The 26,789-nt window shown below is 37.3% G+C and overlaps 1 protein-coding gene across 2 annotated transcripts in view; it reads right to left on the reverse strand.

Moving 5' to 3' along the window:
• Nucleotides 1-232: 232 nt before the first annotated feature.
• LOC122565054 (mesoderm induction early response protein 2-like) overlaps nt 233-26,789 on the reverse strand; it is a 90,326-nt gene continuing 63,769 nt past the window's right edge. For both annotated transcript variants that reach the window (XM_087976016.1, XM_087976015.1), the window contains 6 exons: nt 21,932-22,083; nt 20,836-20,917; nt 20,338-20,432; nt 15,277-15,404; nt 13,154-13,284; nt 233-11,133 (listed from right to left, as the gene is read on the reverse strand). In XM_087976016.1, coding sequence (XP_087832142.1) covers nt 10,664-11,133; nt 13,154-13,284; nt 15,277-15,404; nt 20,338-20,432; nt 20,836-20,917; nt 21,932-22,083 — 1,058 coding nt within the window. In that variant the 3' untranslated portion in view covers nt 233-10,663. The remainder of the gene's footprint in view (nt 11,134-13,153; nt 13,285-15,276; nt 15,405-20,337; nt 20,433-20,835; nt 20,918-21,931; nt 22,084-26,789) is intronic.

Below are 26,789 nucleotides of genomic sequence, written 5' to 3' on the forward strand. Positions count from 1 at the left end.
CTACAGGTTTTCAAAAAAAAACACGTAACAGATAATAACAGTTTAACAAAAACAGATGGTCTTGGGAGTTCATTGCTTCAATTATATGTTATATATTGCAGTTGTGCTGATAGTTAACTACGTTTTTCTTCTCCAAGTTCTTTTCAATGGCTTATACTTTTTGTTTCAAAAAAGAGAGATAAGGAATGGAAAGGAGGTAAATCTACGCAAAGTGATATATCACCAGGTCAAACAAGCTAGCAAAGTTATTTTATTTATCAAGATTTTATTGTATAGTACAAAATGACAAACATAGGCTTTTCACAGCAGACAAACAATACTAAACTGGTCACGGTTTGAGAGGGAAGTCTACATTACTTTCAATTATTTCAACTGAATAAAGAACAATTTCAAAAGTACATTAAGAAATTTTAGATATAAATACTCCTTCCTATAAAGGAAAACTGTAGAGAAACTGGATAATGAACCAAGATTACTGAGGTACTGAGTTAAGTATCAAATCAGACTGATCATGTGCTGTTATTTCGCATCAACAGGTTGTGACCCACATCAATTTCACACACAGGATGTACTGTGTTCAGTGTACTGTATTCAGTTACTGTGTAGTTAGCCTTCTGCAACCTACATGTGAAAGTCAAGGATGCAATTACAGTACATGCACAAAATAGCCAGATAGAAAAAACTTGGCAAAAGAAATAGAAGAAATTGCTGTGGCTGGCCGTGTTGAAACATTAAAATGTTACAACGCATTTATTACTTTGTATGAATATGTATAGTAAATTCTCGAATTTGAAGCAGCTTTTGGAAACTTCAGTGGGAAGAAGTATTTCACATAATGCACTTTTTCAGAAGTCTAAGTTAACAGCAACATCTCAGTTGTTTTCAGCATAACTTTTACCTCCAACAGGTTTTCATTCAACTTTGTGTTACTTTGACAATTGACAGATTAAAATAAACAGGTTAAAAAAATACAGAAATCTTTGAAAATGGAGAATCACCATAACTCAACTGAGAAGTTTTACTTCTGAAACAAATGACCACCATAGGTGCCACCGAGTTTCTGAAATATTTTCTCACAACTGAAGTACCAGTTGTTTTGCACTCTGTTAGGTTCGTACAAGAACAATTCTCTTTAACCTCCCTCCTAACTACATTCATCCAGACTTCTGCCACTTACAATCAGCTATTAGATGGCATACAAAGATGACTTTCATTCTCGTACCCTCGATTTTCATTTGAAGGGTAGCAGTGATTAAGTTCAGCAATTACTGAAAACAAATGCCACTAATGACAATTTCAAAATGCATTATTTCATGTGAGTAAAGATTTCACAGCTTGCAATCTCTCCATTCCAAATGTACACAAATACTCATTGATGAAACATTTCTTGCATTATCTTCATATTTACCACTTTTATTCAAAATCATTTCAGATATTAGACAAATCTTTTTCAGATTTTTCTTTGATCTATCCATGTTCAAGAAGCCACACACACACTCCTCCATCATCTGTGCTGTTCATTCAAAAACAACGTGTTATTTGCAATGAACAAACAGGTGAGCATGACATATTCATGAACTGATGAAACCTGGCTATGTTAGCTTCTTTCAAATGACAGTGTTCTCTTTCTTCCCCCCAATTCATGCACACAATTTGATATTTAGATCAGCTATGTCCTCTATGAAAGCAAAGTTCCTACTCTAATCTTTGCAAAGATACCACTGTTTTAAAAGTAGCTACATTTGAAAAACAAATGGTCTCACACAACCAACACTGCAATTATTTCCAATAAGTTAATAAATTTCAAATATTTCTAGTTATAGATAGTATAATGACACGATTTGCATTTTCATAGAACTCCATTCACATTGGCAATGGACTGAGAATCTTTCACAACAATGGACAGCACTCAAGTGTCAAAATCATAAGATAAAATTCACTATAAGGCAATAATGAAGATATAAGATACTTGTAAAGTGCCTGCTTTCATCACTGTACTGGGCTTTCATTTCTTGGACTCTGAGCGCAACATTGTAGGCACATTATTACAGACCTGTGCAGGCTGGAATTAACAATTTACAATGACATATATTTCTGCATTTAAACAGAATTCTCAACATTTCTAACTATTTTGAAGGTTTCAAAAGGGCATTAATATGTAACACAGTAATCTAAATATGTTGGGTCAACTGATAACTGTGCAAAACATTAACTACATTGTAATCATCTTATTTTCAAAATAGTTCACAATGTATTAAACACTACAATAAAATTATAATTACATCACAGTGAAATGTGCATTATTTAAAGAGAAACACTCTGAACAAATGGGCTCACTTATAGCTCAATTTGGAATAAAATCTAATAAAATAAAATTTAAGAAAAGTCTTTTTAAAGGACATGGTTCAAATGTAATCATAAATTATATAATGCAGCAAATTCCTCAATAAGTAGTACTGAAAATGTCAAATTTGAGAGAACTGAAATGTTATAATGAGGAATGTATGTTACTCCACCTATTTACACAAATCAGAGAAATGGGAGTAAAATGGATAGTGATAAAATACATATGTAACAGAGAGACTTTTCTCTTGGTTTGATGACGGCTGATGAACAAAGTACTCTTAGTGGAAGTATAAAATACTGTGCAATATAAAACTCATTTCTGGAAATCAGCCTGGGCAGATCTGCAAAGGATGAATGTCCTTGATAGTTCTTTAAATGTCCTGAATAGAAACTTTTACAGGCACAGAATGTTGTTATCCATTACAACCTTATAAAGTGTAGTGTAGACTTCACCAGCTAAATGACCACAAAAATAAATATATTTCACCATCTAGTGGTTGCTTCCCAGATTGCAGCAGAGTGCTTCTTTCTGGCAACCTAGGCAGTCCGGGAAATCTACAACATACAAACTACAGGAGTTTTAACATTACAGCATGAGCCTTATAACTTATATTTACAAAGTAACATCAAAAATATTTTACCACTATTTTTCTTCTTTACAACAGGAATTTCTTATACATTTCAGACTTTTAGTGCTGAGCTGTAGGCAAAGCCACAGTCCGAGAGTAATAGAGGGCAGTCACATACAAGGAATGTTGCAACTTATGAATGTGCAACTAGCTGTCCAAATACTGGGTCCTTATACTATCTCATAGTGAAGCCACATACATGTAACATGCATGAAAGCAGTGTCTAATCCATTTACACTTTCTCCAGTCCAGCTAATATATAAAAAGGCATATTTAGATTAGTCAAGACAAATCTGCACAAATGGCAGTTGTGTTGTTTCAACTTTAAACGTAAAAATATAGTCATTGTAGATCAAACACATTTAAGCCAGTCACATTTTACCCGGAGCATAAGTTATCAGTAAGGAATGCATACATATCACTAGTCCTCCTTAATGTACAAATTTTGTTCTTTAAAATATCCAAAAGAAAACTTCCACATATTTATAAAATTTGATTCCTTTCAAGAACATAACTAGTAACAATAAGCAATGAATGTTGTTTTAAAAATATACACATAGTTTAAACGTCTCTGAAAAATGCACATTTTACTTTTAAAAAATCCAAAATTAGCAATCTGCTGTACCGTATTTCCTCCATCTCTAGAGAGAAGTCTTGAATCATTGGTAGGTAATTTCACAGTTGCCAACTGCCTACTGAATACTTCACCCAAGTCACAAGGTGTAAACTTAGATAAGCAAGGTATTGGTCACGTGAGGTTTAGTCCCATTTCCTCACTCAACCTCTGCACTTGTAATAAGGATCACATAGAAATCAGAAGCAGAAACCCTTACTGATTTTGGCAACCTAACCCAGGGGCACTTCACTTTAATTGCTTCCCTACTTGTTATCAGATGAGTACATAGCATCCTCCTAATCTGTTTGGTTACTCATTGGATCAATTTGGTATGTTATCGGGAGATGCAGATCAATTTTTAAACTGGACAACAATCTTAGTTTTTGAATGATATATGCGCTTTGTCTTATATGCATACGGAGAGTGGTACAAAAGGAAAACTAAATCACACGGAGGATATGGCAAGTAGCACATGAACAGAGTAGGTTTTGTTACAGATTATCTCAAATGTAGGCTTCCCCAAAAACTCCTTTTCAAGCCTTGGTCTTTTTATACTGAGTTGGACCAAATACCAAAGACTGATTCCAACATCTGAAATTTAAAAACATTGAAAATTGCTATACATGTATATATAAACCAAAAGTACAATTGAAAAATTGTCAGAACTTATGAATTCAGCTTTTCTTTATAAAACCAAAACAAAAATCACAAGATTGAGTAAATTTTGGGTTCAGTTTGTGCTCATCTTGTGAAGGCAGTATTTTTCCTGACAACCAATAATGAAGTATTAAGGAGAGATAGTAAAGGGATTGCACATCAAGATAAAATAACAGAGGATGATACAGTAGTAGCAGCAGGACAGTTCTTTTTTCCTCTTTTAAAACACACACTTATTAGTTTCTTCCATAAAACAGTACTTTTGTTTCAATTAGTACAAATATAGAGTAAATGCACAATTTTACAATGCACCACATGCTTTGCAACATACATGACTTCTCGATGTGTTCCTGGCTACAGTACAAGAACAGCCAAGATGCTTTGAAAAGGAAAATATCAGCCAAAACCTTATTTTTCTGAAGTGAATCCCCTTCTAACACCCTGAACTGTACACCTGACTCCAAATTCCTAGTTCCCTCCCTGGCTGATTCTCCTCTGAGATCCTAACCAAAATAGGTATGGGGAGTTGGATCATCAGCCACTGGGATTCAACACCTGAGGGTAAGATCAACTAAGCTAATAGGTTGCTGTTCATAATGCCCATTGTAACAGTATGAAAATCCTTGCTTTTGGCTACGAAATTGATGCACAATTTCTAGTGAATCCATTGAAGTCTGACTGATACAAATGCACAGACTGAAATTTAGAAAACACTGATCTTTTCACAGGCTTAAAATTAATTTTGGTTTGAACAAGATATACTTAGGCTGGTGTTATGTTTATTAATATTCATCAGACCAGTGAAGGGATTAAATGTCATTCACAAATAATTAATGGCTTGCACGAATTAAAATACTGAAAATGCACAAATACAATGTTAATTTCTAATCTTATAATTCAGTCTATCAATGACAAGGAGGATCAGGTGCCGTATAATAGAACAAGACAGATATGATGCAGCAACAAACCAAATACCCAGTTATTCTGCCATTAGAAATTGTTTCAATGTCACAATATTAAATGATTATATTGCATTGGAAGTCTACCTCCCTGTAGAATATTCTCACAAAAATACATCTGTTATTAGTTCAGGCTATACTACACAGAACAAGAATAAAGTTTCCATTTTCTCTCAATATAATACACCATGGGCTGTGACTTATTGCTGCTTCTAACCATTGCATGAACACCTACAGCTTTATTAAAAATGTGTTGATTTTTCTTTTTACATAGACTATTTGAAGTTTGTGGAAACTGTAAATACCCACTGTCAGTTTCAGAAATACAAACTTGGCAAAGATTGCAGACTATTAAGCTGCTCTAATTCAATAGTATTAACCTTTTTATATTTTACAACTCTGGCCAATTTTTCTCCCCTGAATAGTTCTGAACTAAATGGTTCAACGTCTCAGCTGGCCTTGTGGAGTTGACCATTGTCTCTTCAAAGGTTAATGAGATTTGTTAATATTTATGGACTTCATGATGTGATTTTGATTACAGCGCCACAATAAATGAAAATGCTTTACTGATAGGTCCAATGCAATTAAGATGCAAACACGTTCACTCCTGGCTCTTAATTATTTGTCTCTCACTCCACAACCTCCAAAAAAATAAATTAAGTTGGACAAAAATAATATTTGCCATTTGGTTATCTTGCTACAAGATTTATTTTAAAAGAACGTAAAATCTTTGGGGGACCAGACATTTTCATCGTAACCATATGACAGGGTTAAAGAGATGCAGATGGAGAGTCCATGGCACAAATAGAAAATAAGAGGAAACAGCAAAGCAACAGTGGGAAAAAAAAATTTAAAAAATGTGTACATAGAGTGCATGAGTAAATAATGCAAAGGTTAAATGGTAAGATATATAAAACCTATCAACAGGAACAATCAGTACAGACTTGATTGACAAAAGTCTTTAATACAATCACTTTCCTTAGAGCTGCACCAAACTTTCAATTCCATCAATTTTAAAGCAGCTCTGAAAATAATGAACACGGAGAGTTTGCAACAAAGTCAGATCAGTCAGTTTTAAATATTATGTGAATTAGAAAAGTGTGCAAGAGGGGCCTATTTATTAATGATTTTTCCCAGTCAGCAGTATTAATCAGAAGAATGGTTTGTGTGCCCAGTGGCTCTTCTTGGATGGGAAAGAAAATTCCAATACTTTGGCAGCTAGAAACATTACATTCCCAAACTTACAAACAATTGCAAAAGATCAACAATAATAGTCTGCTTTTCTATGTAATTAATGACCTGAAAATGACATTGCACATTTCAATACTGCATCTCCCTGTGATTTGCTGCTGAATACTCAAACCCAGGGGAGTAGAGATCCGGCAGAATCTGGCTAAAAAGAAGAATTGCATTCCAAAGAGACAACAGGCATGCTTTGCAAGTGATAAAGTACAAAGACAGTACACCATAAACCAAGCCTCTTTTTTTTCCATAAATGTCAGTGATAGATCACATCCATCCTTTAAGAAGCTCAAGTTTATACATATAAGAACATTATTCAGATGCTGGCACAGGAGAGAAATAAAAAGTCACAAAGGAATCAGGCCATTCAGAAAATATCAAGTTTCATTCCAACAGCAAATGCTGCTCAATAGGACAGAGACTCCATAACAAACATGAAACACAAGCTGCCCCCTACTGGCCCTGGGGCACTTTTAAAGTTGTAATATGCCAGTGAGTGGTAAGTTTGGACATTGGTGAACATTATGCATGTTTATATATCAACATTGTTCAGAATTTTTGGTTTGCCTCATCCTTATTCCCACACCATATTTTCACAGATGTCACAACTCATCTATGTAGTAACAACGCAAGTTTGAATTCATTAGACTACCATTTGAAATAAGTGGTTGTTAGAATATGGACATTTCTAACAATTACAGAAAACTTGCCCAATACACCAAAAAAGAATGACCCTGAGAACATTCCAATTCTATACTCTTTGTATTTTATACAGGCATCTATGATTACATTGCCCACAGAAGTGACCATAACAGACATATTAAACTGCAGCACAACTTAACATTTAAAGAATTTTCCTACAAAACTTGTTATCATTATGGTCAATCTCTTTTTTTCATTCCTGCAAGAGGATTTTATTGATGTACTTCTCTAACAGCAGAACTTTGGTTTAGTTAAATTTATGCTCCTAGAAATTAATGGACCGCTTCCCAATAAACATAGTGGGACTCACAAGGGAAATTCAGAATACTTGTTAAAAAGACTTTTAATACTTGTTCACACAGAGTTCACAATATGAATTTCTCTTACATAACAAATTCATTCTCTCTAATTTTGTCTCATCAGATCGACTTTTATTGTGCTCGGAGCTATAAATGTTTGCCTTTAATGGCAGAATGCATAGTTTGTGTGGGAACAATTATCCTGGAATTACATTGTGCTCCCTGGAACACAATAAGAAAAATAATGATAAAAATGCAGAAGATTTGTCAAGTACTCTGCCATAGACATGATAGAGGGTTTCATGCAGATCTGTGCCTCCTCAGTGTTAGACGAGAATTTCAATTAATAGCTGATTCAAATAAAAATTAAAACAAAAGAGCCTGCTGTTAACTAGCAGCACAAATATACAATTTTTACTTCATTGCAAAATCTAAATTTTAAGAATTAAAATGGTTCTTGTTTTGGATGGGGGAGTAACAAAATTGTACATAATATTGCAAATGAGACTGTACAACTTGAACTATTTAAATATTTAATTACAATTTAAAGTGAATCACAACTTAATGGCAGTGAACTTTGGTGTTTGATGCAACTCCAAACACACTCTTCATCTTTACTCAGGAAGGGAGATGAACTAAGCAGAACCTATCACTAGTAGGTCAGACAATGGAAATTTCATATTTTCCCCCAATAAATCATAGCATTGTTACTTCCAAAGAGTAATAATTGACTGATAATTTATTTAGTGACAAATACTGGCCAGGACATTGGGAAAACTCAATTGCTGATTTTGGAATAATTTCAATGGGACATTTTGCATTCGCCTGAAAGGTTTAATGTTTTGAAAGGAATATGGTGCTTTTGACAACACAACTGCCTCAATATCATAATGAAGCTTACAGTTATGAGCTTTAGATATAAAATAAAGTTTGAGTGCTGACTGAACACATTGCTATTACTCAGCCAAAGGTTGGCATCATTAAACAAAAAGGAAACTTACCTACTTTTTTTTCATTCAAGGATTTAAGCTCTACTGCATGCATTTATTGTTATAGCCCTCAGATTGCCAGCATATGACTGTGACAAAAGAATAAAGCCTAGTGACATTCAAACTAAGTTAGCCTGAATAATGAATAGCTCTAAACATTCAGGGATGTACGAGCATTTAAAAGAAAATACTAATTTGAATTAGAAAAACATTTTCTGGTAAGTAAACTACCACAAACGTCAAGTGTTCTGCAACTTGAGAGAAATTCTTATTTTGACAACTGACTGGGTCTTACTGAGTTGTATGCAAAATGAATTACAAAGTGACTCTTAAGGGTTATTTAAAAATATTGAACAGCAAATAACAACATACTGCTAGTTATTTTAACATTAAGTGGGGCCGTGGGATCAACATAAATAAGACTGAGTGTGCAATAGTTTAAGGTGGCAAGTCTTTAGCTTGGCTGGATGTGCCAAGTGATTTTTAGCCTGGCCAAGTGATTTTATGTCAACTAAGATTTTCAGCAATATTTAAATTAAAATATAACTCAAATGGCTTTAAATGCATTATCCTTTGTGCAATAGTCTGCAGCAGTCTTGCCAAAAGAGTTGGCAAACTTGATTAATGAACATACAGGCTTGTTTTTAAAGTAACACTGATATAGTATGAGTGAAAACTAGCAATGTTTGAGTGCACAGAATCTTTTCAGTGCAAGATCATTAAAATTTTGTTTTATTAAATGTTACATTATTAAAAATCCTAGAGGCAAAGGTACAGCAACCGCCCAAAACTCAAAAAGTTGTTGCATCACTACCTATGTAGGTTGCAATTGAACTGTAGCACATTGAAAATCGCTTCCCTACACGGCAGTGCTTAACAAAGGATAGTGCAGAAACCTCTTTCAACTTTATTTGATGGAAAAGAATTTCAATCACAAAACATATTGGGTTAATCAATGTTTCCCAGTGAGGAATGTAGATTTTAACTACGAGTATTCTAGTCCCACAGTATTTAGGCTTAGAATCTGTGGCAAACCAAACATGTTTCCAAAACTGAAACCATTCTAAGCATTTAATGACCAGGTAATTGGGCTGCAGCAGGATGGATAAAGCAGTGAACGAATCCCAACTGGACCATGGCATGTATACTTAGCTTCTAAATTGCTTCTAGAAAGAAGCTGGTGAATGTCAACTATTGAAAGAGATTCTACTTTTATTTGGGGGATTTGGAAGGGGAGGGTGGCTGTGGGGAAAGAATGGAGTCTTCACTTGGGTGCAAAGCATTCACATAAAAGAAATGCCAAATTTCTACAATCCTTAAGTTCATGGAAATACAAATCCTTTCTGGTCCACGCAGTACCCTTTTATTAACACTAGATGTACAGCAAAATATTTACCACAAACCATCATCTTGTGGCATTAATTCAACACAGCCACAGCTACACATTTTGGTATAAGGAGTCCCTGGGACCCAGTTTCAGCAATCCCTAGTACTAGCCTTGTTCTAGTGATTGGATAATATGTGCTCTCACCTGGCACCCAGATCATTATTTTGTATCAGTTCAAAATAGTTCAAGGTTGGCTCAGCTCTAGTTGCTGGATCCAAAAAGGGGACAGACAAACAGCTGATATGAAACAGGATTTCATTAAAACTGAATAGTTCATTTTTTCCCAAACCTAATATAAACTTAGCTTTTCCGTGTTTCTCTTTCTTAGCCATGAAAGTAGCTTCCTTCACCATTAAGATGGTTTGGTTTAATCAAAGATACAATTAGAAATCAGTCACACACAAAATGCACACACACCCTTGTCCAAAAAGAACACTGATTAGCTTCTTAGAGATGCAGGAAATGACTGGAGTTGGATTTTAAACATTGCGCACAATTAAAAAAATGATCATGTCTATGACTAGAATAAATGTCATGAATGAGACTTGCAGGTGATATCATCATGAATCCAATTTCACAGACAAGACGATACAAAACTGAATAGGTGAAAAAGGTTGCTCTATAAAGTGTGAGGAAAATCTCCTCTCCATGTACCATCCAAACAGGGTCAGATCTTATTCATGTATCTGGGCCCAAAAATAAATGGTTCTTTCCTCTCAAGAAACAAATACACACTGTAAATAAATATAAGACATCACTGATGTCATGTCAAAAATTAGATTTCCAGTAACTTTTAAAGTAAAATATAAATAAAATATTCTGCGAGACACCTAGCTCTCACTGAGATAACGATTCCGAATGAATAGTTGCAGGGTGGTGCAATGTATGAGCACTGAGCAAGCTGTTCACATCTCCAACATCAATGCTTCCAAAATCCGTCACAGCAACAGACATTTTTGCCTGAGCAATGTGTGAAGTGTGGTTTTCAAAATCCACACTGTCAGGGTTATCAGACAGTCCGGGATTGAATGTTTTCGGCAGAGAGAAATCCATCTTCAATTTTTTTGTGGACATCTCCAATGCTGGTCTATCCAAAATGACTTGATCCAGTTCCAGCTGGAAAAACCCCGATTCTGCTTGACTTAAGGTAACAGTATCACAGTCATGAGTGGGTGTAACTCTTCCTTGGTCACAGATGGGCTCCAGCGAACAACTAGTTTCGGATCGGTTCACTGGAGAATTGCAGTACTCAAACATCTGGCTGTTACCACTCATGGTGCAAACTGCAATTTCGACATCTTGCTGTTCTGTAACAAAATGTGGCGGGGTAGTAAGGAATAAGTACCAAAAACAAATCAATTCAATAATTTGACATATGAGTATCTCATTATCAACACAGATGAACTTATTCTCAAAGGGAAACCACAAGTTGTAATATATCTGAATTTCCAAAAGGCATTTGATAAAGTGCCACACAGAAGGTTAATAGGCAAGATAAGGGCTCATGAATTTGTGAATAATGTATCAGCATGAATAGAAGTTTAGTTTATTGAGCAAACACTAGATATTTGCAGGATGGAATTAATGGAGTGCTTCAAAGGTCAGTATTTATAATCTATATAAAGAGCATAGGCAAAGTGACAATCACATATCTAAATTTGTTGATAAGCCAGTTGAAAACCTAAGTTGTGAGCAGGACACAGAGAGAAGGCAAAGAGATATAGAGAGGTTAAATGGGTAGTCAATAAGATGGCAGATAGAGTATAATGAGGGAAATTGTGAACTTATTCACTTTGGTGTAAGAATATAAAAGCAGAATATTTCTTTAAAAACTGTCAAGGTTCTAAATGTTGATGTTCAAACAAACTGTATTGTGCTCATACAAGAAAAATAAAGTTAGTATGCAGGTACAGCAAGCAAATTAGGAAGGCAAATGACATGTTGGCCTTCACTGCACGAGAACTGTCGTACAGAAATAAAGAAGCATTGCTCCAATTGCACAAGGCTTTGTGCGTAGTTTGGATTTCCATATGTAAGATGATATATTTGCATTGCAGCAGTAGACCAAAGGTTGATCAGATTGGTCTCCAGGATGGCTAAGAGGCTGAGTAAAGTGATCCTGCATTTCCTGCAGTTTGGAAGAATTAACATGTATGTTTCTGAAGACGCTGGACAGGGCACCAAGCTTAGTCCTGCAGGCTGGGAAATCTCGAACACAGCATCAGAATCTAAGCATAAGGGGTCAATCATTTAGGATGGAGATGAGCAGAAAGTGTTTCACTCAAAATGGTTGTGAATCTTTGGATTCTCCAGAAAACTCTGAATCCTCCAGTGTTAATTACACTTAAGATTGGGATTAACAGACTGTTAGTTTCTCAGGGAATCAAGGAAGAGTGATGAGGACGTGAAGGCGAAGGTCAAGATCAACCATGAACGGTGGAGCAGGTTCAACACGATGGATGTGGACAAGATGTTTCCTCTTGTGGGAGAAACTAGTTGTATGGGTCACTATTTAAAAACAAATTTAAGACAGTAATAAGGAGTAATCCTTTCTAAGAGGGTTGAGTGCCTTTGGAAATTTCTTCCTGAAGTTAACAAATGCAGAACCTTTGAATATTTTTAAGCAGAGGTGGATAGATTATTGATAAGCGATGGTGTGAAAGGTTAATGGATGTAGATGGGAACGTGAAGCAGGCAGATCAACTATGATGTTATTGAATGGTAGAGTGGGCTTGAAGGACCAAGTAGCCCACTTCTACTTTTAATTTGTATATACAACAGGCCACATGATTTACTCCTATGCTTACCTTGTGATCTATACGCATAGAATTAAATTAGAAAGAACTTTCCTTGAGGTACAACTAACGTAAAGGCCACAAAGACATTTGGAAAAAATACATAACAGGTCTAAATTTAAATCTGGGATGTCTACCCAACTGAGAAACAAAAAACATGATGCAATAATAAAATAACCTCAGTCCCCAGCCAATGTTTTGGCAGGAATATCACAAGTACTAATCCACCTCAGAGACTCAATCTAAGGCACATATGAAGTGCATTAGATTAAGTGATCAATTTAACTGCGTTACAAGATATTGATCAGAAGTTTGCATATGAACAGCAGGTCATAGATTGCGACAGCAGAGTTGGAAGAAGGAAATTGCTGCAATTATACTTAAACCAGAGGCAAAAAAGAAACAAAGACCAGAATGAACTGACAACACAGTTAAAAAAATGTAGGTTCTTTCTGAAGTACTCCAAAGTTTCAGGATAATGAACTTTACCTACAAATACTTATAAGATCTCTGGGCACAGAGAAATTATCACCTGAGTTCTGGATGAGTAGTGGATCTTGTTCTGGGTCCAGTCTGCTCGTAGTGGAGGAGATGGGTGGAGAATTTGGGGTTCGGCTGCAACTCTCACCCTCAATGCTATCCAACTCCTGGTCCATGTAGTCTCTTACAAAATTAGAAAAAAAAAGTTAGTATTACTTAAATAAAACAAACTTTCAATCCAGAAAGGAACTGAAAAGACAAAATTTATGCAAGATGATAAATAAATGTGGAGATTATGTCATAATTTGTAAATGTTAATTTCATTGCTTTTCAATATGACCTCAAATAAACCAAAAGCCAGATATTCCTCTCTCAGTCTCACCTTGTTTTCCACTCTAACAAGTAATTTTATCCACTAAAAGAGGAAAATCTGCCCTTTACTTGTAAGTTTTAAAATGATACAAATCATAAAAATACAGCCTTTAATAGTTCTAACAGTTTACATACATTAAAATGAGGCCACGTGATAGCACAATTAATGAGCCAAAGTGTAGCAAGGAGACATATATACAATGATCATGAACAACTTATAGACATGTCGTCTTCCATTCATTTGGCTCGCATGGCAGGTGCTCATGCAACTTTGGGGTCTTACTGTCACTCATTAGTTTATCTTCCTTTTGGAAAAAGTTATACAAGTGTTCCCTTCAAAATTCAGCCATGACAAAATATGACAGTAGATCCACAAATCCACACACGCACAGTTGCTGCACGTGTCTGTGTGTGGATACTTATGTGTACCTGTGGGTGGATGGATGAGTGTGAGCCCTTTACCTGGTGGGGAAGAGCAAGGTAGGTTGGTGTATAAAAACCCATGTAGACACTCTTCTTTGAGCGTTGTACTGTTATAGTTATGACTGTGTATTAGCAGTTTATTGTATACTGTACAATATATACATTGTGCATTATCAATTTTTCCTGGAAACATTTTAAATTTGGTGACAGGTCTAGCCCAGTAAACAATCTGCAAATACTGCTATTTTTACTTTATTATATTTTATGCTGTTAACACACCACAATAGCAACCCAAAGGGGGTCGGTTTAGCTCAGTTGGCAGGATGGCTCTCTAATAAGAGAGTGGCTTCCAATAGCACACCATTATATCTCCTTGGTTAAAAACAAAATGCAAATCAGGTCTTCCATAAGCATTCTAATCATTCTGGATCACAGGAAATTAATACAGTGTACATAAGTACCACAGTCAATACTGGAAATTACAGATCTGAATTACAGTATAGCGAATAGCTTCCAAAAGACAAACAAACATTATTATTGCAATGTTTGTTATTTACTTCATAAATACTTTAAATACTGTACAAAAATCTCTACTGGAAAATTCGTAACTGTAGAAGACCTGTTAAACAAAAGCTTTCTTTCTCTCAGATCTCTGATAAAAAAGTTACGCGTGGTTATTTTATTAAATTCCAGTATTAGATTCCAGTTAGGTGTCTGTCATTCAGGCACATAGCTTAATCCTACACTAATGACCTTGAGTTATTCCTCATTTCATACTAAGACTGACAACTCAATTCACATTTAGTCTGCATGGTATCACTCTCCTTTTCCCAACAGTCCAAGCTCATCTAACCTAGTGCCTAAAATCAAATCACTGGGATCAGTGCCAAACATTATGGAATTTCTGGCATTTGACACAAATGTAAATTCATTACTTTTACATCAGGAACCTTCAGTAGAACTTACGTAATACTGTAAGATCTGGTACAAAAGTCAAGTCTAAATTTTCAGTCAAAAAGTAGGTGGTGAAGTTTTACATAAGTAACATCTGAGGTTGAAATCCACCCTCTACCAATTACCACGAATCATGAAATCCTCTAAAGAGTTTCAATTTCATGAAGTTCAGTATTGTCCTCAACTAACAGCTTTGGTGCAAAGAAAAAGTCTATAATGCAAACACTCATTCCAGTAACAGCCCCAAATTTATTTTCTATGGTCACTGAAGAGAGAAGAAAAAAATGCATATAAACAAGATGAAAACACTGAGTTCAGAAAAATAAGAATTAAATCTCCTGACATCCACACATTATCAAATAATAGACATGTTGATCTTACCACAAACGAAAATCCCATAGATTAAACATCTAAAACAATACTTACAGGACACCTGGGTGAAGACTGTACTTCTTCTTCCCAAATTTTGTTTGCTGAGCAAAATAGTCATAACGCTCGGATTTCTTCCACATGTAATAATATGCAACGCACTCACCAACGGAACGCGTTCTTACCTGGAAAGATTCAAGAATGCTGGATATTGTGAAGTAAAATTATGATTCACTCACTGTACTGACAATTTTAAATTGGCATCAATTATCAATAGGATTTAGTTTAATACATCAACTTATTAAGTACACATTTTGTAATTAGTAATATTGAACAAAGAACTTAGAACTAATGTTTCTATTATTGGATCTATCATACCTGGAAACAATTTTCCTCAATTATATATCCAAACTGCTTTTGAACGTTACTGCTGAAGCAATTGTTACAATCTTTTTCAGATAGTCAATTTCAGACCACACTTACTTGCTATGCAAAAAGAATTTCCTTGTCTCAAACTGTTCTCTTGCTAATCACCTTAAATCTGTGCCCTCAGTTTATGACCAACATTTCTTATAAATTGTTCAGATGTATGCCACTCTGATGCAGTACCTTGCCAAACATACCATGCTGAGAATGAACAGGTAATGCCCAGGAAGATTTTCCTTTAAGATTTGCACAATTGTTGACTCACAATATTCTTAAAAGGAACAAATGAACTGTGAACAGCAATGGGAAATTGGCAGAAACATGGCTACTGAGCCATCTAATACTGGAAAGAGTTTCTCTACCAAAGCCATTTGAAATTTTAAACATTATTAAATCTCTTAATTTTCTGACATACTTTGGTAAATCTCTCTTGAAATTTTTCTAAAGCCCTGACACACATTTCAACAGTGTTGTTCAGTTGACAGCTAACTAATGTTTTGTAAAGGTTTATCATAACTGCATTATTGCATACAGTTTGTAAGGTCTACATACCTTTCATAAAAGTCTTTTGAACTTACCCAACCAACCTCAGAAGTATGTGTACATGAAACACAGTTCTCTGTTCCTATACCCTCTATAAAACGGTTTACAACAATTAGTTTTGTATTGGTTCTCGCAATTCTTCAAATCAAAATTTATCACTTCACACTCTGTGGATTTAAATTTCATGAGGCAGGTGTCTGCCCTGATCTTGAAGTGTCCTCATGTGCAACAATTCTGCTCTGTTTATTACAAACATGGGTTTCATGTCATTTGAAAACTCAAATTCATATCAAGATCAGGTAATTAATAAATATTTAAAAGGGCAATGATCTCAATATCTAAGTAACATCAAGGTAAAATAAAATAAAATAAAATAAAACTCACCACTTCTCTTTGCTTCTATCCCTAAACTTATTTTGCATCCATACTGTCACTGCCCCTTTCATACACTTCCAGACTACCAGCCTTTTATGTATACCTCGTTTACCACTTTATAAGACTCCTAATACTTCTCCTTCACTGCTATATTAGCACCATCCCCTCCACTAGTGAAGACAGCATTCATTCGGTACCTCAGCTGTGTTCTCAGTCTCTGCAAGAAGATTTATTTTCCCTTTGACTAATTTTCTAATACAATTTTATGATTGTGTAAAGTTCTTCTTATTTTTAAACTAACTTCTTAGTATAAGTTATTCATTTTCTACTGCCCATCTGGACAGTATTGCTGAGAGGTTGCGTCATGTGCATCCTGCAAATAGTGTTGTTATGTTATTTACTTACACTACCTATAATTAAACAGACTACAGAATGCTAGATACGAAGGGATCTGGGTGCCCTTGTGGATGAGATAAAAGCTTGCAGATACAATTAAAAAGCCAGGAAGGCAAATTGAAGGATGTGGTCTTTATTTTGCATGAGACACAGTATAAAAACTGGAAGTCCTGCTTGAACTATAGTAGGTATTATTTTGATCACACCTAGACTATGACAGTCATTTTCTGTCTCTATTTAGGAGGCATGTAATTGCATTGAAGGCAGTTCAAAAATTGTTCACTAAATCAACACATGGGATAGGAGGTGATATGAGAATGGTTGGTCCTATAATTATTGCAATTTAGAACAATGAGATGCAATTCTAAGAGGATTGGTAATAGTAAGGGAGTCTACAACCAGGAGCCATAATTTAAGTAAGGAGTCATCAATTGAAGATAAATGGGTTATCTTCTTTCAAATGTTCATGAACCTTTAGATATTTATATTTCAGAGACTATGGAGGCTATGTCATTGAACTGACACAAAGTGGAGGTGGACTCTCCTACTTTTCAAAAAGCTGTGTATTTGTTGTAAGGGAAAAGGCCTGGAAGTAGAGATGAGGCTTAGACCTGATCAACCATGACCTCAGTGAATGATGGAGCAGGCGGGAAGGACGGTCAAGTCCATTCCAGCTCTTATTTCTGATCTCCTTATTTCAGTCAGCTCCTTGACAACTAATAACATATCCAATTCTGCAACATGCTAATAGTGTTATTTCACAACGGAGTGTTTACATATCTGAACAAAGTCAAATGATTGAGGGAATTATTACATTGCTTCACAGCACAAAATCACTGTCTTTATGTAACACAGATCTTTAGATTTTCCTAATCAATGCGTTCAGAAATATGATGCCAAAGCTCTGGAGCAAGTTGGACTCAAACCTGGGTCTTTCGTTCAGATGGAGGGACATGACTACTGCAGCAGAGCCTGAGATTTTATATTATCTAATCAACCTTTTCAGTGATGTTATTCCAAACCTCTGAAGCAGGGGATGTTGAACCCAGGTCTTCTGGGACATTATCTCTGTACCACAAGAGCCCTAACTTTGATCTTTAAAGTCCAGAGCCAAATTAACAACACCAAAAGCTACAATCTAGCTTAACCTTGGTCATGGGTAAGACCCTGGAATCTATTCTGAAGGATGACATTTCCGAATACTTAGAAGTGTATGGCTAAATAGGGCAAAGTCAGCATGGTTTCATCAAGGATAGGTCATGCCTGACAAATCTGCTAGAATTCTTTTGAGGAAGTAACAAGCAGGTTAGACCAAGGCCAGCCAAATAGATGTTATCTACCTGGATTTCAAGAAGGCCTTTGACAAGGTGCCGTGTAGGAAGCAACAGAGTAAGATAAGGGCCCATGATATTAGAGGCAAGGTGCTATTATGGATAGAAGCTTGGCTGTCTGGCAAAAGCAAAGATGGGAATAAAAGGGTCCTTCTCAGGGTGGCAGCCTGTGACAAGTGGCATTCTGCAAGGCTCAATTTTGGGACCACAGCCTTTCCCCTTATACATTAACAATCTAGATGAAGGAACTGAGAGCATTGGGCTACGTTTGCAGATGATACCAGGATAGGTAGAGGGACAGGCAGCACTGAGGAGGTGGGGAGGCTGCAGAAGGATTTGGACAGGTTAGAAGAGTGGGTAAAGAAACTGCAAATGGAATACAACATGACAAAGTGCAAGGCCATGCACTTCAGTGGGAAGAATAGAAGCATGGACTATTTTCTAAATGGGGAGAAAATTCAGAAGTCTGACATGCAAAGAGACTTGAAAGTTCTAGTACAGAATTGTCTCAAGGAAAACTTGCAGATTGGGTCAATAGTTACGAAGGCAAATGCAATAATGGCATTTATTTTGAAAGGATTTGAATATAAAAGCTGAGATGTACTTCGGAGGCTATACAAGGCTCTGGTCAGATCACATTTGGTGTACTGTGCGCGGTTTTGGGTCCCATTTCTCAAGAAGGATGCACTGTCCCTGCAGTGTGTTTTGAGAAGGTTCATGAGAATGGTCCCAGGAATGAAAAGCTTAACATACGAGGAATGTTTGAGGACTCAGTCTAAACTCGATGGGAGTTTACAAGGATATGGGGGGGATCTAATTTAAATATACAGAATACTCAATGGCCTCGACAGAGTAGATGTTGGGAAAATGTTTCCATTGGTGGGAGAGACTAGGAGCCAAGGGCACAGCCTTAGAATAAAGGGAAGACGTTTTAGAAGGGATAAGGAGAAAAGTCTTCAGCCAGAGAGTGGTGAATCTATGGATTTAATGCCACAGGGGCTGTGGAGGCCATGTCATTGCATATATTTAAGAATGAGAAAGATAGGTTCTTGAATATCAAGGGGATCAAAGGTTATGGGGAGAAAGTGTAAGAATGAGGTTGAGAAACCTATTAGCCATGATTGAATGCTGGAGAAGACTGGATGGGCTGAAAGGCTTAAATTTCCACTCCTGTAGCTTATGGTCTAATCAAATACAAAATGATGCTCTGGGCGCTTCACTCATTCAAAAGTAACAAATAAGCATACTTAACATTTGAACTGATCAATAAAACTGCAACAAAGTTGAAAAAGACCAAGATCTCAATTTTTTCATCTCTGTATTCATTAGCTAAACATGAACAGGTAATTTCCGACAATATCAATCCCCACATTGCAGAATTTCCACGAATAGCCAAGTTGCTGCAACACATTAGCTGGAAGCCAAATCATTTTTCCTGTCAAGTGGTGGATCTGTGATTGTGCAAAGCTCAAATGACAAACAGACAAGAGTTCAAAAGAAAAACTTGAAATAATGCCAACATGTGTAAAGCTTAGTGGCTGGAAAAGCAATGTAGCAGGTTAATACAATAAAACTCTTGCATCAACTGCTGTATCCTGACTACTCTTTCGCTATTAACTGCTTGTGTTCACATTATAATGTATTACATGACTTTACATAAAGGAGTACATTACATCGGCACTCCTTAGTTTGATTATTCCCCACTACTTATCTAAGCTTTACCTGAAGACTAAATTTGGTTTTGATTCCCTATGTACAACACCCTGGGAAGTTAGGCAGTACAAAACATATTTCCTATTTATGGATTTAATTGAAAAAGACATTCTATTTTAGCCATACTAAAGCCAAAAAATACTCAACAGAAATAGTTAACAAGTCAGACTGTATCTGTAAAGAGAAGTGAGTTAGTTTTTCAGTTTGAAGTGCCTTGACAGATGAAAAAAATTAACTCTACTTCTCATCACAGCAGCTGACAGAACTACCGCCTTTTTTGTTTTTAAATTCAGATTTCCAGCTTCAGCTACGTTGTGCCTTTATATCATTTTACCTTATTTGCTTGTATGAGATGGAAATTTTTGCCATGAACCCGAAGTCCATGTTCAAAATTTCTGCATTCCTCTTCACTCCAGGCACACAGTTCATCTGCAAGTGCAAAACAATGGCATGGTATCACTACAATACAGAGTGATGTGATACTTTCGGACAACGATAAAACAATTTCTAGGCTCCAAATGTTAGCTTATATCACAATTAGTAGCAGAGTAATAATTTGCAACACAAACAACTTACTTCCTCACATCTTGTTAGACTACATCAAGTTAGAAATGAATAAAAGGAAATTTCAAAAAGTCTTTTCATTATAATTAAAGAATGCAAGAAACAGCGGAAGGTGAGTATAAGTAAATCCATCCTCAAATCTCTAAAACAGTTATCACAAAAGAGATTGGGTCACATGAGATGCACTGAGGAGAGAGAGGAGGCCTCACCCTAAATTAAATAACTTGTTGAATAGAGGTAGAAAGATATTTAAAAAGAGGTTCCCTACCTTGCACGACTTTGACATTAAACCTTAGTCTTCTCAGGGCTTCCTCTGCATTGAAGTTACATTTTACAAGTTCGTACAAGGCCTATGGATTTAAACAGGGATTGTAAAATAAAGAAATTGAAATCTTATGCTCTATAGATAAAAAAAGTGCAAACTAAATTATCATTGAAACTAGTGTCTTAAAACATTAAGCTGTTTAAAAATTTCAAAACAAAAAGAAACCTAGAAAATGAGGATACACAGAATCTGCAACAAGAACAGAGAAACCAGGAACAGCTGGCAATTCAGGTGTTCACTTTAATATAAATAATTGTTCTCTCAGATAGTAACGGCTTCATATTGAAACAGGATCATGTCTGTTTCCTCCACACAAAGACCTGACCAACTGTGTTTCCAGAAACTTTTTTTTTTTGGCAAATTACCAGGATTTTCAGCTTCTTGTTAAAAATCAATGTATACTCAAAGTAAATAAGGATGAGAAAGGCCAGCTAATTTTTAAAAATATCAATTAATATCTAGAAAGATCAGAGTGACTCTGTGCACTGTCAATTTTGATGTAGCATTATATCCAGTTGTATATTTCGTGTATCAATCATTCTGGTTGAACAACTTCTTGATGATACTTGTCAAAAATGTACCTGGTGCTAGTTTGAACAAATACCTTCTTATCCTGTCAACAGTTTGAATTTAGTGGAAGCTTAATGGTCACAGATGAAATGATCACTTGAATGAAAATGTCCTTTTAAGAGTGCTAACTTTATCCATGACACTCCCATGTCCTTCTCTTATACATAGATTTTGAAAACTGTGTTGCTAAGCTACGGATGAGTTGTTTTGCAGTCTTTCCTCCTCACACATCAAATGGAACATAAGAGCATGTCCAACGGTAAATAAGAACTTTCTGGCAATGTATTACCTCTGAATTGGTCACAACATGAAATGTATTGTGAGATTCATTTGGTAGTGTAATCAGCAATCATAAGTTGATTTTAAATTATTAGATCTGCATAAAACCTATCGATTGTTCATGCAAAAGTATTAGGTGAAGTAAATTCAGACTTCCACTGAAATTAATTTGTACAGATTAACTTGTCACCTGTTCGCTATCCTTAATGAGTATTCCTTCAGGTAAGCTCTCATTCGTTTTGTCATCTCTTGCTCTCTTTACTGCTTTATATAGAAACTCTTCAACTTGTCTTTCTGGAAGAACATAGGGATCCCAAAGCAACTGATCCTCGTTATCATAAACTAGAAGTATGGAAAAATAGCAGAGGTAAAGACAATCAAAATACAGAACATAAGAATCTTTCAATACTGAATCAACATTATCAGTAGTCTAACTGAAGAGCAGCAAGCACATCATTAAATAAAATGCATCAGATGTTGATAATTTAAAATAAAGACTTAACAGAGAGGACATGCAGATTTAAAATGCTTTTCATATCTTCAATAAATTTCAAAGTACTTTACAGGTAGTGTACCACTGTTGCAGGCAAACAAGGTTGCTGACTTCATAGAATCATAGGAAAGTTATAGTTCAGAAGGAGGCTATTCAGCCTGTTGATTCCAAGCCATTCTAATCACTGGTCTTTTCCCCATTGCCTGAAATTTCTTCCTCCTCAAACAACTGTCCAACTGTTTTTAGAAAGTCCCAAATGAATTTTCTTCCACCATGTTTTCAGCAATACTTTCTAGCATAGCAGGCCCCAATGTGACAAATAACCAGTCAATCATTTTAAGTGACCTTGGTTTAATAATAAATATTGGGCAAAATACTGGAAGGAATCCACCATGTTTCTTCGATATATGTCACGAGATTGTTTATGTACACTCAAACAGACAGATAAAAAACTTCTACTTAATACCTCATCCATAAAGAGACACTAAATTAGATGGTCCAATGCTAAAATTAAAAAAAAAACCACCATGTGCTGCAATTGTATAATGCTTTAGAAACCAATTAATGGTTTGGATTATACAGGCTGGATTACATGTCGACATAAAAGTGAGGCTAATAGTGTCTCTATTATTTACGCATACATGGCACAACGTCAGGCAAAGAAAAAATGCCAATGTCAAAATCCAAATGCTGCTGTTGACATGGCACTGCTCACCCTACCACTGATAGACATTAAATGTCAGGAAGTTGATGCATATGCATGGTGGGTATGAAATAAACTCCCCACAAAATGTTAAGTCTCATAATTTCAACTGCTTAAGGTGTGAATGTTCATTAGTATCAATCAACATGTCTGGCACTGAAAATGAAATATGGAGTCTCATTTCTTTATGTGTAAGCAACTGTAAGATGTGCAATTTTAAAAAAGAACTGACATTTCTTGTCTCTTTTCACTCTTTCCTTCTCAACCTACTTTCTTTCCCTTCTTTTCTACACCAATGTTGAGATCCAAACTAATTCCGCTAATTAATACTTGCTTTGCCATTTATTTCCACAATCCTTCAGTCTGACCGATTCATGATTCATTTAGCTGGTTTCCCTCTTCATTCAGGCTCTAAGGTTCCCCATGGTAGGCTCATTCAGAAGGTCAGGAGGAATGGGATTCAGGGGAACATAGCTGTCTGGATACAGAATTGGTTGGCCAACAGAAGACAAGTGAGTGGTAGTAGAAGGAAAATATTCTGCCTGGAAGTCTGTGGTGAGTGGTGTTCCACAGGGCTCTGTCCTTGGGCTTCTATTGTTTGTAATTTTTATTAATGACTTGGATGAGGGGATTGAAGGATGGGTCAGCAAGTTTGCAGATGACACAAAGGTTGGAGGTGTCATTGACAGTATAGATGGCTGTTGTAGGCTGCAGCGGGACATTGACAGGATGCAGAGATGGGCTGAGAGTAGGCAGATGGAGTTCAACCTGGATAAATGTGAGGTGATGCATTTTGGAAGGTCGAATTTGAAAGCTGAGTACAGGATTAAGGATAGGATTCTTGGTAGTGTGGAGGAACAGAGGGATCTTAGGGTGCAGGTACATAGATCCCTTAAAATGGCCACCCAAGTGGACAGGGTTGTTAAGAAAGCATATGGTGTTTTGGCTTTCATTAACAGGGGTATTGAGTTTAAGAGTCGTGAGATCTTGTTGCAGCTCTATAAAACTTTGGTTAGACCACACTTGGAATACTGCGTCCAGTTCTGGTCGCCCTATTAAAAGAAAAATGTGGATGCTTTGGAGCAGGGTCAGAGGAGGTTTACCAGGATGCTGCCTTGACTGGAGGGCTTATCTTATGAGGAGAGGTTGACGGAGCTCAGACTTTTTTCATTGGAGAAAAGGAGGAGAAGAGGGGACCTAATTGAGGTATACAAGATAATGAGAGGCATAGATAGAGTCGATAGCCAGAGACTATTTCCCAGGGCAGAAATGACTAACACGAGGGGTCATAGTTTTAAGCTGGTTGGAGGAAAGTATAGAGGGGATGTCAGAGGCGGGTTCTTTACACAGAGAGTTGTGAGAGCATGGAATGCATTGCCAGCAGCAGTTGTGGAGGCAGGGTCATTGGGGACAGTTAAGAGACTCCTCGACATGCACATGGTCACAGAAATTTGAGGGTTCATACATGAGGATCAGTGGTTGGCACAACATCGTGGGCTGAAGGGCCTGTTCTGTGCTGTACTGTTCTATGTTCTAAATGCTCTGGTTACCTCAATGTGATGTGTCTACTTTGAATTTGAGCAACTCTGTGGTTATAGGAGTAAGTTGAACAAATGGAACATGTCTCAAGATTCCCTGTCACAGAAAAACCTGACTGGTAAGATTTCTTGCTCCAACCCACTTCAGTTAATTCAAGAGTCTTGACTCTGCAGGGTTCACAACTGGAATTATGTTCGGGTATTGTCGAAGCAATGACAATCTTGAACAGATTGCCATTGAATTGAAAGGTTCCCCAAATGCATAGCAGCCCATGCAGGATCTTATGAGAACATTCCAGTGCTTAAGGAAGACAAGAAGTCCCCCCTTTTTACAGCATAAACTGCCATTATGTTGAATAATGGCAAAGTGGGTAGAATAGAATATGTAGGTTAGTGGATTAGTGGTACTTCACCAACACATTCCACCCTGACCTTAAATTTACCTGGACCATCTCTGACACCTCCCTCCCCTTCCTGGACCTCTCCATCTCCATTAATGACGACAGACTTGACACCGACATTTTTTACAAACCCACCGACTCCCACAGCTACCTGGATTACACCTCTTCCCACCCTACCTCCTGCAAAAATGCCATCCCGTATTCCCAATTCCTCCGCCTCCACCGTATCTGCTCCCAGGAGGACCAGTTCCACCACAGAACACACCAGATGGCCTCCTTCTTTAGAGACCGCAATTTCCCTTCCCACGTGGTTAAAGATGCTCTCCAACGCATCTCATCCACATCCCGCCCTTCCGCCCTCAGACCCCACCCCTCCAACCGTAACAAGGACAGAACGCCCCTAGTGCTCACCTTCCACCCTACCAACCTTCGCATAAACCAAATCATCCGCCGACACTTCCGCCACCTCCAAAAAGACCCCACCATCAGGGATATATTTCCCTCCCCTCCCCTTTCCGCCTTCCGAAAAGACCGTTCCCTTCGTGACTACCTGGTCAGGTCCACGCCCCCCTATAACCCACCCTCCCATCCTGGCACCTTCCCCTGTCACCGCAGGAACTGCAAAACCTGCGCCCACACCTCCTCCCTCACCTCCATCCAAGGCCCTAAAGGAGCCTTCCACATCCAAAGTTTTACCTGCACATCCACTAATATCATTTATTGCATCCGTTGCTCCCGATGCGGTCTCCTCTACATTGGGGAGACTGGACGCCTCCTAGCAGAGTGCTTTAGGGAACATCTCCGGGACACCCGCACCAATCAACCACACCGCCCTGTGGCCCAACATTTCAACTCCCCCTCCACTCTGCCGAGGACATGGAGGTCCTGGGCCTCCTTCACCGCTGCTCCCTCACCACCAGACGCCTGGAGGAAGAACGCCTCATCTTCCGCCTCGGAACACTTCAACCCCAGGGCATCAATGTGGACTTCACCAGTTACCTCATTTCCCTTCCACCTCACCCCAGTTCCAAACTTCCAGCTCAGCACTGTACCCATGACTTGTCCTACCTGTCTATCTTCTTGTCCACCTATCTACTCCACCCTCCTCCCTGACCTATCACCTTCATCCCCTCCCCCACTCACCTATTGTACTCCATGCTACTTTCTCCCCATCCCCATCCTCCTCTAGCTTATCTCTCCACGCTTTAGGCTCTCTGCCTTTATTCCTGATGAAGGGATTTTGCCCGAAACGTTGATTTTGCTGCTCCTCGGATGCTGCCTGAACTGCTGTGCTCTTCCAGCACCACTAATCCAAAATCTGGTTTCCAGCATCTGCAGTCATTGTTTTTACCAATGTAGGTTAGTGGGTGAGTGATCAGTACAGGCTGCAAGCCATAGTCAGGCCTGTGTGGTGGTTTAATTGGGCTACGTCAGAATGGAAGTTGGAGGTGAGGGAGGGGAGGTGATTAGAGGGTTGACTGTGTAATCCAGATATTAGCTTAAGTTGCCCTAATAGCATAAGATATAGGAACAGAAGTAGGCCATTCAACCCACTAAGTCTGCTCTGCCATTCAATGAAATCATAGCTGATCTGAAAATCCTCAACTACACTTTTCTACTATTTCCCCATGATCCTGGATTCCCCGACTGACAAAGAATGTACCTGTTTCAGCCTCGAGTATTCTTAATAACCCAACCTCTTCAGCCTTCTATGATAAAGAATGCTAAAGGCCGATTATCAGCCTCAGACAAGAAATTCCCCCTCATCTGTCTTAAAAGGGCTTTCTCTGAAATGATGCTCTCTGGTTCTAGACTCCTCCAGCAGTGCAAACAGTTTCTGTGCACTTACTCTTGTCAAGCCCCTCCTAGAAGCATATATATTTCAATAAGGACTCCACCTCATTCTTCTAGAT

The sequence above is a fragment of the Chiloscyllium plagiosum genome, unplaced genomic scaffold (genome assembly GCF_037043375.1).
Source record: "Chiloscyllium plagiosum isolate Xiang-an unplaced genomic scaffold, Cpla_swu_hap1 HiC_scaffold_28, whole genome shotgun sequence".
In the NCBI taxonomy this organism is placed as follows: Eukaryota; Metazoa; Chordata; class Chondrichthyes; order Orectolobiformes; family Hemiscylliidae; genus Chiloscyllium; species Chiloscyllium plagiosum.